This window comes from Acomys minous (genome assembly GCF_964271855.1).
Source record: "Acomys minous genome assembly, chromosome: 5".
NCBI lineage: Eukaryota > Metazoa > Chordata > Mammalia > Rodentia > Muridae > Acomys > Acomys minous.
In genome coordinates, this window is record NC_140494.1 from 98,305,063 (window position 1) to 98,319,177 (window position 14,115).

Sequence of the window (14,115 nt, forward strand, 5' to 3'; positions counted from 1 at the left end):
CCAAGGTTCGGAGTCATTCCTGTTTTCCTGTCTCGTGAGACTAGGCCTCTCTGCTCCTGGGAATGAACCAAGGATACACACTTGCTCCCTCGCCCCATTTGATTTCTTGGCCTGCAGCCCCTTTGGGGTCTATCTTCAGCTCCTTACTCCTGTGTCTGAGGCTCAACCCCTGGGCTCCATCCTCCTCTGTTAGGTGGCTGCCTAACAGAAAAGGATAGAGACCAAGAATCAAGCATAAGCTTTGAATAGAGCTGAGGAGTGGGAGGTTTAAGGGTGTGGGTACAATTATGGGTCAGTGTGAGGGTTTTATTTAAGAAATTCTCACGCTGGGTTTCATTTAAGAAATTCTGAGCCCGGCGTGGTGGCGCACACCTTTAATCCCAGCACTTGGGAGGCAGAGGCAGGAGGATCACTATGAGTTCAAGTCCAGTCTGGTCTACAAAGCGAGTCCAGGACAGCCAAGGATACACAGAAACCCTATCTCAAAAAAAATAAAAAATAAAAAATAAAACAAAAAAAAACAAAACCGCAAGAAAGAAAGAAAGAAAAGAAATTCTAAGAAATTTCATCTAAGAAATTTACCTCAGACGTGAGGTAAACCTTAGGGCTGAAGTTGGTGTCGGGAGGTTATAGCTAAAGTGTAGAGGTCAGAGAATTTCTCACCTCTAGTCCCCTCCCAGTTCTCTAAGGCACCGAGGGCCAGGCAGGAAGCACCCGCTTCCTCAAAGCTGCTTCCCTACTGGGACAGAGCCTCAGTCACAAACAACTACCACCACCCCACCCCTCCCCTCCTTCCCTTTCTGCTGTGAGCTCAGAACTAACTACAGGACAAACTGTATGGGACAAGAAGAGGAGCGGAGAGCAGCCATGGGCTCTGGAGGACTGGGCCTCCTAGGGACTAGGTGGCCTCTGCCCCTACTGCTTCTTTTCATCATGGGTGAGTAGGGCCCTCCCTCTCCTAGCCCACGCGCGCCTGGATTTGTGGCAGGATCCACAGACTGGATCCAAGGCCAGCAGAACAAAAGAGAATCTCTGGTGTATCTCTCCTCTTTAGCGGTGGAAGTGCCAGAGACAATGACGGTGGAGGTGGGTGGGTAACGGGTTACGGGCACGGGTATGTGTGTGACAGAGACAGAAAGATCTATGCAGACTCCTAGCCTGTAGACACTGACCGTCTCCCCTCCCAGTTAGCTTTGTATTTGGAAATGGACAGTCAGTTGTATAAGCGGACTCCTACACGAGACACGGAAAGGGTGCAGTGCAGGGATTTTTCTCTTTTCCTCCTAGGAGGCAATGCGCTGGATTCTCCGCCCCAGATCCTAGTTCAGCCCCAGGACCAGCTGCTTCAGGGTCCTGGCCCAGCCAAGATGAGCTGCAGAGCATCGGGCCAACCACCTCCCACTATCCGCTGGCTGCTGAATGGGCAGCCCCTCAGCATGGCCACCTCAGACCTACATTACCTCCTGCCTGATGGGACCCTCCTGCTACGTCGGCCCCCAGTCCAGGGAAGGCCACAAGATGACCAAAATGTCCTCTCAGCAGTCCTGGGTGTCTACACATGTGAGGCCAGCAACCAGCTGGGCACAGCAGTGAGCCGGGGTGCTAGGCTGTCTGTGGCTGGTGAGGCTTGGGAGCGTAGGCCCAGGGTGAAGCAAAGCTAGGCTGAGAAGCTTGTGTCCAGGGAAATATGAGGGGCTATCTCTGAAGGGAGGCCTGGCCTGGAGGTCTTGGGATGGAGAACTAGGTTAAAATGGACATAGAAGGCCAAGGAAATGGGCTCAGCAGAATTGGGTAAGGATGCTAGGATAAGCCAAAGAAGGTCTCAGGGTGGGTAGATATGCATCTTGCTGACCTGCTGACCTCCTAACAGTCCTCCAGGAGGACTTCCAGATCCAGCCTCGGGACACAGTGGCCGTGGTGGGCGAGCGCTTTGTTCTTGAATGTGGGCCTCCCTGGGGCTACCCAAAGCCCTCAGTCTCTTGGTGGAAAGACGGGAGATCCCTGGTCCTCCAGCCAGGGAGGCACACAGTGAGTGGAGTCCTCCCCTCTCCCCCCCCCCCCCCCCCCCCCCCCCGTTCCTGGCAACTACTTTTCCCACACATCCTCCTCTCCTGGGCGCCCTAAGCAACTGGCCTGCTCTCCAGTGGCATGTCGCCTGGCAGATCTGAGGAAGGGAGGGAGGTAATGAGAGCTCAGGCTGCCCTCCAACCCCTAAGCTTCTCCTCATGTTGAAGACGTCAGAGCATATCTGAACCTGACAGGTGACTGGGGATTCCCTGGTGGTGGCACGAGCAGAGAAGAATGACACGGGGACCTATATGTGTATGGCCACCAACAATGCAGGGCAACGGGAAAGCAGAGCCGCCCGGGTGTCTATCCAGGGTAAGGACGGACTCAAGAGATAACTTGGTGGGCAGTGCTTGCTTCACATTTTTGTCTGTTGACACTTGATTCTAGGCTCTATTTTATCTGGTGTATTAATGCCTCTGCCTTCCTTCCACCAACCCCTTAACCCTATGTAAATAGGAAAGAAGGTTAGTAGAGAGAGGGGGTGCAGACCCTTTACTTCTTTCCAGTTGCTTAGGGTCAATAGGTTCCTTGGGGCAATACCAATCTCCGTTGACAGCAAACACAGGATGCGTGAGGAGGACTGAGGTTCAGATCTCCAGCATCCACATTAAAGTAGAGCGTGACAGTGTGAGTTGATAAGCCCAGTACTGGAGTGGAGGGGCGACAGGTGGATCCCAGAAGCCAGCCAGCCAGCCAGCCTAGTCTACACAGTGAATTCCATGTTCACTGAGAGACCTTGTCTCGAAAGGCAAGGTGGAGAGCACTAATAAAGAAAGCCTCTGGGGCTGGAGAGATGGCTCAGAGGTTTAAGAGCACTCACCGACTGCTCTTCCAAAGGTCCAGAGTTCAACTCCCAGCAACCACATGGTGTGTGGCTCACAACCATCTGTAGTGTGATCTGATGCAGGTGTACATGCAGGCAGAACACTGTATGCGTAATAAATAAATGAATTTTAAAAAAAGAAAGAAAGACTCTGTTGTCAACTTCTGGCTTCCATATGCACGCTCATCCACATGCCCACATAGGAACATGTACTTAAACCCACATGTGAAGTCCAAGGTAAGGTAGGCGACTCCAGGTAGTGTGATGGCAAGGTACGGGGTTCAGGGTCCAAGTGGTGAAGCCTCCCCATGGGCAGCTAGAATGGACATAGAAGTTCTTCAGACCTGAAAACTCAGGGAGACAAGATTGACCACGATGAAGATACGCTCCACTCTTCCATCCCGTCCGTGTGTTCCCCCACAGAGTCACGGGACCACAGCGAACATCTGGAGCTTCTGGCTGTTCGCATTCAGCTGGAAAATGTGACGCTGCTGAAACCAGAACCTGCGAAAGGCCTCAAGCGTGGGCCAGCTGTGTGGCTCAGCTGGAAGGTGAGGAGGCAGAGGACCCAGAACAGTGAGAGCTCACGGCAGAGCTCAGATGCCGGCTGTCGTGAGCTCCCCAGCCCCCTTATCCTTACTCCGAGTTCTCCCCAGGTGAGCGGTCCTGCTGCGCCTGCTGAGTCATACACAGCCTTGTTCAGGGCCCAGAGAGCCCCCAGGGACCAGGGATCTCCGTGGACAGAGGTGCTGCTGGGTGGCTTGCAGAGTGCAAAGCTTGGGGGCCTCCACTGGGGCCGAGACTACGAATTCAAAGTGAGACCGTCCTCCGGTCGCGCTCGAGGCCCTGACAGCAACGTGTTGCTCCTGAGGCTGCCGGAACAAGGTCAGGGAAGGGCTCTGATTGGCCTAGAGGGAGGTGGTTCCTCATCTATTCCAATCCAGTCTGGATTATCGTGCTCCTTGGGTATAGTGAGTCAGCAAACAGCTGTAGGAAGCTTGCTTTTTTTTTTTTTTTTTTTTTTAACTCTCCGGCCCCACTCTTTTTTGGTTTGGTTTGGTTTGGTTTGGTTTTTCGAGACAGGGTTTCTCTGTGTAGCCTTGGCTGTCCTAGACTCGCTTTATAGAACAGGCTGGCCTCGAACTCGCAGCGATCCGCCTGCCACTGCCTCCTGAGTGCTGGGATTAAAGGCGTGTGCCACCAAGCCTGGCCCCAGCCCCACTCTTCACCCTTGCACAGCGTACTCTACTTCAGCACTTCTAACAGTCTCGTCCTTTTTTTTTTCCCCAGTGCCCAGTGCCCCACCTCAAGAAGTGACTGTAAAACTTGGCAACAGTAGTGTCCTTGTGAGTTGGGCTCCACCGCCAGTTGAAAACCATAATGGTGTTATCCGTGGTTACCAGGTTAGTCCCTATAAAATGACATGGACCAGCATACTTCTCTCCCCTGGGGTCCTGCTTATTCTTGCCGTGACTGCTACAAACCAGTATCTAAGAAAAAGTGAAGGGAGTTTGCTTTTGTTGAGCAGTGTGCAAGTGCCTACTTGGTCTGCCAGACCCTGCCAAGCTACCATCCCATTTCACCTCACAAACAGCTTTAGGCCGAATATCTCCAATTTATACATAGAAAGCCAGATTGTGGTTATAGATGGAAGAAACAGAGCAGAAATCAAGCCAGGCCCGGTCATACCTAAGTCTATAAGACAGGAGTGCTCAAAACGCCACTGTTGGTGCAAATCACTCTGATACTCCTTAGGAAGACAGACTCCCGGGCTCTTTCCCAGTCCCCCTGAATCAGAGAATGGAATGGAAGCTTCTACCTGTAGTTTAGCAAGCCTTTAGGTGACTTGAAGGCACACTGAACCACTGGTCCTGGGTGCGTTTTAGCAGATTACATTTGTCCTTCCGTCTGTCCAGAGAGAAGCCTCTCTCCCTTGGCAGTGTCGTTTCGTTGGGCAGCCCCCAGGAAGACGGGCACATGCCCATCTGCACATGAAGGGTTCTGGGATATCACTGGGGCAACTGCTCACCTTTGCTTGTGCCCCTAGGTCTGGAGTCTGGGCAACTCCTCATTGCCAGCTGCCAACTGGACTGTGGTGGGTGGACAGACCCAGCTGGAGATCTCCACGCGAATGCCAGGCTCCTACTGTGTGCAAGTGGCTGCAGTCACCGGGGCTGGGGCTGGAGAGCCCAGTAGCCCTGTCTGCCTCCTTCTAGGTGAGGGAAAGGCCCTATCCATGCCCTCCACCCCACGCCCATGTCGTCTTTCTGTCCCCCGGCCCCCGCCTCACATTTCCAGCTCTTTCCTCGTTGTCTCTCCTGCCCTCCCTCTGAGCTCCACATCCCAAACAGAGCAGGCCATGGAACAATCATCACAAGACCCCAGCAAACATGGTCCCTGGACCCTGGATCAGCTGAGGGCCACCTTGAGGCGACCAGAAGTCATTGCCAGTGGTGCCGTCCTGCTCTGGTTGCTGCTACTAGGCATTGCTGTGTGTGTCTACAGACGACGCAAAGCTGGGGTGCACCTGGGACCAGGTGAGAGCCCATATGTGTAGATCTCCGGAATGCCACAGGGGCATAGATCTCTAGGAAGATGCTGGGATCTTCACTGAGCTGTTCCATCCTTTCCTTCCAGGTCTGTACAGATATACCAGTGAGGACGCCATTCTAAAACACAGGTGAGGGGCTAATAAGGAATCCTCAGACAGAAAGGGCACAGTGAGTGGAGTCTCCGCAGAGAATTGGGTGGAGGCGCAGTCCACCCTCCCACCAGGCAGCTTAGGATTCTAGTACCTGAAGCTCTCCTGGACGCCACGTGACTAATAACCTCTTTCAAGGTCCCCCTCCCTCGACAGCTGAGCAACTTGAATCATAAAACGTAACTGGTTTTGCCAAAGGCTTCACAGCTGGCCTCCTGACCACCTGCCTGTTCTCCTTGTCATCTGCTCTCACTATGCCTGCTGTTAAGTGCCTAGTAGCTGGCAGGAAATGAGCAGCTCTCGTGTCTTATTTCCTGTGTTCCAGTGTCGCCCTGATAGCACCTTTGCTTTCTATGTAATGCCTGCGTCTTTAGCCATCCATCCGTCTTGCATATGCTGCATCCTTCCAGCAGGGGGCGTTCAGACCCTAGGACATAGATTTTTTTTTTTTTTTCCGAGACAGGGTTTGTCTGTGTAGCCTTAACTGTCCTGGATTCGCTTTGTAGACCAGGCTGGCCTCGAATTCACAGTGATCTGCCTAACTCTGCCTCCCAAGTGCTGGGATTAAAGGCGTGGGCCACCACACCCGGCTCCTACACATACCCTGTCAAGAAAAGACCAGGGAGACTTAGCCATGCTAGGTTTCTGAACTCTATTTTGGTAAATAGGGATCAATCGAAGGCTCTAGGCAGAGAAGTCATTTTATCAAATTGCTGCCCTTGAAGTGGGAAGCCAATATGCACTCGAGCAAGCTTCTACTCTGCCAGCAGAGTGACCTCAAATTTCCTCAGCTCAATTTACAACATCAGTCTTACATGGAGGTTCTCTTTGTCACAGCTGAGGGAGCAGGGTGGCTCAAAGAGACTGATAGATTTATTTCCTCTGTCGAAGAGCTAAAGTGTGGTAGGTGGGGAACTTCAATCCACGTTTGCCCGGCTCCGTATTTGTTCTTTTCATCTCAGTATCTGTAGCCGCCTCTCCTTAAAACCCTCCAACTCTAGACAATGTAGCCTTCCCTGGATCCCAAGATAGGAAGATACGCTGAATTCAAGGGAGCCAGGTTGGAGGTCTTTGGGGGACTGCAAAATCCAAAAAAGAACAAAAGAACCCCAAAAACCCAAAACAGCCATAAAGAGAAAGCAAACACTACCATTTCTATTCCTGCTGCCACCCTCTGAGCCGGATGTCTTGACTAATTTGCCCCCAGGATGGACCACAGTGACTCCCCGTGGCTGGCAGACACCTGGCGTTCCACCTCTGGCTCTCGAGACCTGAGCAGCAGCAGCAGCCTCAGTAGTCGGCTGGGAGTGGACCCTCGGGACCCATTAGACAGCAGACGTTCCTGTAACTATGCCTCCTGCGCGGGGGCGGGGGCGGGGGCGGGGGGGCCGGGGGCGGGGACCTCGGGTTGGAAGGGGGGTTGGGGAGTGCAATGTGCTCCCTATAATTCCTTTTGTCGTTTTTTATGTCAGTGATCTCCTGGGACCCCCGAAGCCCCGGTGTGCCCCTGCTTCCAGACACCAGCACTTTCTATGGCTCCCTCATTGCGGAGCAGCCCTCCAGCCCCCCAGTTCGGCCAAGCCCCCAGACACCAGCTGCTAGGCGCCTTCCATCTAAGTTTGCCGGAACCTCCAGCCCCTGGGCTAGCTCAGATAGTCTCTGCAGCCGCAGGGGGCTCTATTCCCCACGCATGTCGCTGGCCCCTGCAGAGGCTTGGAAGGCCAAAAAGAAGCAGGGTGAGAATGGGAGCAAAGTCAGGCTCTGGGAAGATGGGGGTGGGACTAGGGGTGGTAATGTGGTCCATTGGCTTTGATCAAGTGAGTGTGGGCTGAGCAACCTCCTGAACTTGCTGTTGTCTCCCAGTGGACACAGACCTCTGTTTCCATCTGCAGAGCGTTCAGTTTTTCTTTACCGTACTAGGCCTTGGCTCTGCAGTCCACATGACTTAGAAAACATTTAACAAGCACCACGGCATGCCAGGCAGGCATGGTGGATACAAGAGACATTGGGTAAACCGTTTTTCCTCTTAGGAGACCCATCTGTGCTGACCAACAAAAAAAAGTATAGCTACGGCCTGTCCTAAGGCAACCAGTGCTAAAAAAATTAAATTAAATTAAATTAAATTAAAATTAAAATTAAAAAACCCAACAACAACAAACAAACAAATGCCGGGATTTCCAGAATTTGTGCCCCACCCATTATACGCTGGTCTGCTTGGACACTGACTGTCAATTAGCTTCTCAGAGAAAAATGTTTGTAACCAGCCCTTCATGTAGACAGATTCTGTGTTCACAGACTCAACCATGCAAGGATAAAAACTCTTCCTCCTAGGGATGCTGAGCCCAGTCCCCTGTAATATGAAGCAATACCTATAACACTTAGGGGGCAGATTTATCTCTTCAGAGACAGAATGATTGGGTAGTTTGTTCGAAATTCCAAAATAAGCTGCAGAGCAGAATTCTGAAAGCAGGATGATTTGCCCCCAAACACCACTGAATTCCGTGGGAATCACCTAGGAAGCTCCCTGTATTGGGGCTGTTTTTCCCAGCTACTGCCCTGCAGAGCATGCCCTTGCACTCACTCTGCCTGCCATCTTTATGGACTTTCTGAACTGCTGAGAGAGACTTAGCCGATATTTTTATAGTCAGTTGTTTTTAAGTAGATAAAATCCAACTTCAGTTAAAAAAAAAAAAGACAAGGGCAGATTAAGAGTAATTAAGAGCTTGTTCAATATGGACAATTTTATGTGACTGTAAATATTAATAAGCTGGCACTCTTTCTAATTTTGCCTCGGGGCTATTGCATTATCAATCTTTTGTGGTAATGAAATGTCAGCTAAAAATAGTTGGAATAAGTCTCATTTAGGGGTCATAAACTCAGTGGTAAAGCCTGCAGTCAGCATGTAGCAGGGCCTGGATTCAATCCTCAAAACCAACCAACTGGCCCAACAAACAAACACAGCAGCCTTTTGTGTGGCAAATCCCAATGACTTTAATGGAATATATGATCCCTCTTAGGGCATTAACAGTTCTAGAAAAGGATGACTTATCTTCTACGACCACTTATTCTTTTCCTCCCTTCCTCTCCTTCTCCCTCCCTTCTTTCTTCCTTTTTTCCTTTTGATGCTGGAGTTTGAACCTGGGGCCTTCACACCAGGGGGCTTCACACCTGCCAAGCAAGTGCCCTCCCATTGAGTCCCACCCTCAGCCATGTCTTAGGAAGCTCCCAGTTCTGCCACAGGACTTGCTAGTGTGTGGTTTAGATTTTTCACTTAGCTCTGTTTCACCTCACCCCAACACCCTGTCTTCCCACTTCCCGGATCAAGAAACAGTCAAGCGTCTCAGGACAAGGCTAGCTGCTTGCAATGTGAGAAATGAGAAAGTATTAACAAATTCCCTCTAAGAAGGGGAATATTTGTTTTCATGGAGCAGAATTGAAGAGGGGAGCCGCAGAGTGAGGGGGAAAAAGAGGTCAGGAACACTGAAATGCACACAGCTGAAGAAAAGAAAGCTAGTTTTGGAAATATCTGTCTGGGCCAGGAGCTTTCCAATCTGTTCTTATTGACTCCTCAACATCCTTTGACGTGGTTGTTTACAGGTGAACGTGATGATCAGAAAGCTCGATGCATTTCACTGAAGTCACACACCGAAAGCACTCAGTGCTCTTCCCAGCGTATGAGGGCGGGAGAAGGACGGGGCAGAGAGGACTAGTTTTCTCCCTCTTATCTAGATTCTAGGTCCCAGGCACCTAGCGCCTTTGTCTGGGGTCTGAGAAGCTTTGCTCTTGCTGTCCCTAACAGCTGTCTTTCCCTTGCAGAGTTGCACCAAGCCAACAGCTCCCCACTGCTGCGGGGCAGCCACCCTATGGAAATCTGGGCCTGGGAGATGGGAGGCAGGGCCTCCAGGAACCTTTCCCAAAGCCCAGGTGAGAGAGTATCCCTAAGGGGAAGCCAGGGGAAGGCAGACTTCAGACCCACCAGGGGTGTGTGTGTGTGTAGCTAAGTGGGCGGTAAACTGGGCTCTGGGCAGGTTGGGATCTTGACTGCCTGTGATTCTGGAGAGTGTGTTGTTCTCAACCCTTGCTTCCCCAGGAGAAGCCCCCAGAGCCGTGGTAGCCTGGCGTGCCCTGGGACCACAGCTTCAACGCAACTCCAGTGAGCTAGCAACTCGTCCACTCCCTGCAACACCGGTCTCTCTTCGTGGAGCCCCTAGTCATGATCAGCAGAGCCAGTAAGAGGGCATGGGTCAGGAAATCGAGTTGGGGCACTCAGGGTTGCGGCAGAGGAATGTTGCTGAGATCAGACCAAGGCTGAGTGACGTGACCCTGAAGAAAGATTCTGACTAACCTGTTGTCTCTCCCATCCCCTAACCAGGTGTGTGGAGAAGCTCCAAGCTCCTTCCTCTGACCTACTGCCAGCGCCCCCGCTCTCCATCGTTAGCTCCTCCAGGCCTCCTAGCCCCCAGGCCTCTTTCCTCTCTGGTCCTAGCCCAGCCTCCAGCAACCTCTCCAGCTCCTCACTGTCATCTTTAGAAGAAGAGGATCAGGACAGTGTACTCACCCCTGAGGAGGTGGCCCTGTGCCTGGAGCTCAGTGAAGGGGAGGAGACACCCAGGTGAGTATCCTGGGAGAACTGAAACGCTCCAGCTAAGCATGCCAGGGAGCATACATGCCTGCCTCGATTGCCATGTTCCTGCTGCTGTGCCCTAACCAGTGTACTGGCTCTCTCTCTCTCTCTCTCTCTCTCTCTCTCTCTCTCTCTCTCTCTCTCTCTCTCTCTTTTGCCTTTTAGGAACAGTGTGTCTCCTATGCCAAGAGCTCCTTCGCCCCCAACAACCTACGGCTATATCAGCATACCAGCATCCTCAGGACTGGCAGACATGGACAGAGGCGGTGGCGGGGTGGGGTCTGAGGTTGGAAACTTACTGTGCCCACCTCGGCCCTGCCCTACCCCTACCCCCAGCGAGGGCTCCCTGGCCAACGGTTGGGGCTCCGCTTCTGAGGACAATGTCCCCAGTGCCAGGGCCAGCCTGGTCAGCTCCTCTGATGGCTCCTTCCTCGCTGATGCTCACTTTGCTCGTGCCCTGGCAGTGGCTGTCGATAGCTTTGGTTTTGGTCTGGAGCCCAGGGAGGCTGACTGTGTCTTCACTGGTATGTGGGGGCCACCTGACTCCCTTAGAGTGGGCATAGCTCCCCTTCTCCCTAGCCAAGAATCAAGGTTTCCTAGTCATTGTCATCCTCGCTGTCATTTAAACAACTGGTTTTATTGAGGTGCGATGGCGAGTGCTTGGAATCTCAGCATTTGGGAAGCCGAAACAATAAAATTGTGAATTGCAGGCCAACCTGAGCTACACGGTAGGCTTTTATCTCAAAAGGGAGGAGAGGTGCTTTTTACTAAATGATTGCTATGTCCTCGGTGCTCAGAGAGGTGCTTCCCATGCATTATTAAGAGCTCCATGGAGAATGTTCTTTGCCTTTTCTCCAAATCGAGAAACACTAGGTCAGACAGATGCGTTCACCTCCTTAGAATCCCTCATAGATCAAAGACAAATGGTCCAATTCTGAAGCCTAGAGGAAGCCAGGTGGGTGGCCCAAACTCCCATCTCCAGAACCGTACTATTCCCCAGACGTGGGTCCCAGGAAAAGCTGCGCTATGGCAGGTCTTCTTTCAACTGGCGTTTCATAGGCCTCTTAGCTGCTGATGTGCTTCCGGGCCTCATGATTCCCTGCCCATGGCTGAGGTTGAGAAACACCTGGGCTCAGTCTCACTCCATGTTGGCAGAAGGTCATCCTGGTGTTCACTGGCCCCTTGGAAGTTCACCCTATACACGCACAAACGCATGTGATCCTTCATGCCTATAACCCTTCCTTACTCTACCCTTTGACCTCAAGAAAAGCAACAAGGCTTATAGCAAGTGACAGGACAAAAATTATCTGGGCCAAGGCTCAGTGAAATGGCTCGGTGGTTAAGAATCCTTTATTGTTCTTGAAGAGGACCCATGTTCAGGAGACATTTCAGATGTCTCAGAATCACCTGTAATCTTAGGTCTAGGGGATCCGATGCCCTCTTGTGGCCTCCATCGGCAGTGCACTGTAACTTAGGCAAATATGTACATACTTCAAAGCAAAATAAGGGCCTGAAGAGATGCCTCAGAGGTTAAGAGCAGTGTCTGTCCTTTCAAAGGTCCTGAGTTCAATTACCAGTAACCACATGGTGGCTCACACATCTATAATGAGGTCTTGTGCCCTCTTCTGGCATGCAGATGCACATGTGGAGAGAATACTATATAAATAATACGTACATAAATCTTTTTTTTTTAAATGGAAAATAAAAAGTATCCAGGTCGAAAGTGCCCAATGCATAGGGAAGTAGCTACCCAACAGTTGTAAGGGAAGTGTGTCTTTACTCTCTGGGTTTTTTGTTTGTTTGTGTGTTTGTTTTTCAAGACAGGGTCTATATATGTATAGCTTTGGCTGTCCTGGAACTCACTTTGTAGACCAGGCTGGCCTCAAACTCACAGAGATCCTCCTGCCTCTGCCTCCTGAGTGCTGGGATTAAAGGTGTGCGCCATTTCATGACCAGGGGCTGCCCCACTGGAACTGATGGACTGAGTTAAGGCTAGATTATGGTTAGGGCTGGAGATAAATGTGGACCAGTCCTAAGCTTTCCACCGTAAATTGGTCCCTAGGAGCTAAATGTTGAACCTCCTGCTGACCTCTGCCTTCCTTGTCAGATGCCTCATCGCCCCCCTCCCCCCGGGATGATCTCTCCCTGACCCGAAGCTTCTCTTTGCCTCTGTGGGAGTGGAGGCCAGACTGGCTGGAGGATTCTGAGATCAGCCACACCCAGCGGCTGGGGAGGGGGCTGCCTCCCTGGCCCCCCCGACTCTAGACTCTCTTCCCAGCACAACCGGCTCAATGGTGCTGTGCCCAAGGCTGGTGGTAAGTATCTGGCTGGCTTGATAACATGGTGACCTTAATCCAGAAGCTCTGGAATAGAGTCGAAAGGGTCAACAGGGAGCCTGGGCTGGGCGCGGTGGCACCTGCCTATTAATTCTGTGAGTTCGAGGCCAGCCTGGTCTACAAAATGAGTCCAGGATAGCCCAGGCTACACGGAGAAACCTTGTCCCAAGAAACCAAAAGCAAAAACAAACAAAACAAAACAAAACAAAAAACACACACACAAACAAACAAACAAAAACGGGGTGGAGGGGGAAGCCTGGGGTCTGGTAGTAACTTTCTTATCCTTCAACTTCCAGAATCTTCCTGACTTGTTCCTGAAATGGCCAGAAGTGCACCCAGACCACTCTCCTGTCCGTCCCCAGGCCTTTCTACAGGTGAAGGATTGTCCTGTGCTTCTCTGTAGTCATCATCACTGAGCTTCTGAGAGTCCTCTCACTGGGATTGCCAAAACGAATGAAAGTAAACCAAAATAGGATCCAGGGAGCCTTGGATTCAAACTGAGAACAAGACAGAATCTCCATGACGTCAGACTCTCTTTTCACAAGCAGGGCCTTTGGCCTAAGTAAGCCTGGCCACTGATCTCCCACCCGCGTGGATCCTGGGAAGAAGGGAAGCCAACAGTGTCTTCGTGGAGAACAGAAATGGCTGTTGGAGAGGGCTATGGTGGAGGGCACTTTAGAGGAGCCCTCTCATTTCTACCTGGGCTTCTCCCTTCGAGGCCAGACCATCCCTTTCCCCAGTGATAGCATGCAAGGAAAATAAAGGAAGAACGCCATGGATGCGGTGGGCCCCTCTAGTGTCACCGTCAATGCTTCAGAGTTAAGTCAATGGAGGAGGCTGAAGAAAGAGCAAGAGACCATGGAAGCAAAACACTACTCTCATGCCATTGTCACTGTGGGCTTAAGGAACTTGATTCTATAAAACTGTAAAAACTTGAGTTCTGTGACGTCATCCCTTGGGTTCTATTTTGGGATGGGCACCTGCAGAGATGTAAGAGCTACCTGGTTAGAGAGGCAAGCAAGCGTTCACTGTTACTCAGGGAATGTCCTCATTTCTTTCCCCTCTGCAATTGAAAGGGAATGAGATATATCCAGCAAGTTTAAACAGAATGTAGTTAGGAGAAGTGTGGGGAGCGGGTGGGGGGCAGGGGGCGGCGGCTAAGGGTCTGTGGATCTTGGAGAGCCTGACTCCTGTTTTCTGCAGTCCCAGCCCTGTTCCATAGATTCAGTTCCAGATGGCGTCTTAAAAATAGACAGGTGGCTAAATAGACAAGCTGCCCGGGGAAGGTGGAATCACCTGGGATCCTTGGCTCAGTGGATAGTCTTTAGACAAAATTACAGGACAAAGACCAAAGACTTCTGAGTCCTGAGCCGTTGAAAGCCACTAGAGAGCAGGCTACCTGCATCTCTCACACATGGTGGGAAGTGGCGGGTTGTGCTGGAGAGCAGCACCAGGGCCAAAGAAGATACCTCTGGTGTGTGTGAAGAGAGGCTGTGATCATGTGGAGGCCCAGTGGAGCTACATCATTAAACCCTGCCACTCTTTCTGGAGACCACTCTGG

The 14,115-nt window shown here is 51.5% G+C and overlaps 1 protein-coding gene across 1 annotated transcript; it reads left to right on the top strand.

Moving 5' to 3' along the window:
• Window positions 1–747: 747 nt before the first annotated feature.
• Window positions 748–13,491, top strand: ROBO4 (roundabout guidance receptor 4). Its single transcript, XM_084783943.1, has 18 exons — window positions 748–937; window positions 1,288–1,620; window positions 1,871–2,028; window positions 2,262–2,382; window positions 3,317–3,444; window positions 3,550–3,778; window positions 4,184–4,296; window positions 4,941–5,109; window positions 5,245–5,430; window positions 5,531–5,573; window positions 6,802–6,938; window positions 7,067–7,330; window positions 9,411–9,518; window positions 9,685–9,823; window positions 9,967–10,206; window positions 10,384–10,742; window positions 12,326–12,533; window positions 12,851–13,491. The coding sequence occupies exons 1-17, from the start codon at window positions 838–840 to the stop codon at window positions 12,481–12,483; spliced, it is 2,985 nt and encodes a 994-aa protein (XP_084640069.1). The 5' UTR covers window positions 748–837; the 3' UTR covers window positions 12,484–12,533; window positions 12,851–13,491.
• The last annotated feature ends 624 nt before the right edge of the window (window positions 13,492–14,115 follow it).

Coding starts and splice junctions, on each gene's coding strand:
- ROBO4 (XM_084783943.1), top strand. CDS start 838: ATGGGACAAGAAGAGGAGCGGAGAGCAGCCATGGGCTCTGGAGGACTG. Junction 3,779..4,183: donor CCTGAGGCTGCCGGAACAAG/GTCAGGGAAGGG, acceptor TTTTTTCCCCAG/TGCCCAGTGCCCCACCTCAA. Junction 10,743..12,325: donor GGCTGACTGTGTCTTCACTG/GTATGTGGGGGC, acceptor CTTCCTTGTCAG/ATGCCTCATCGCCCCCCTCC.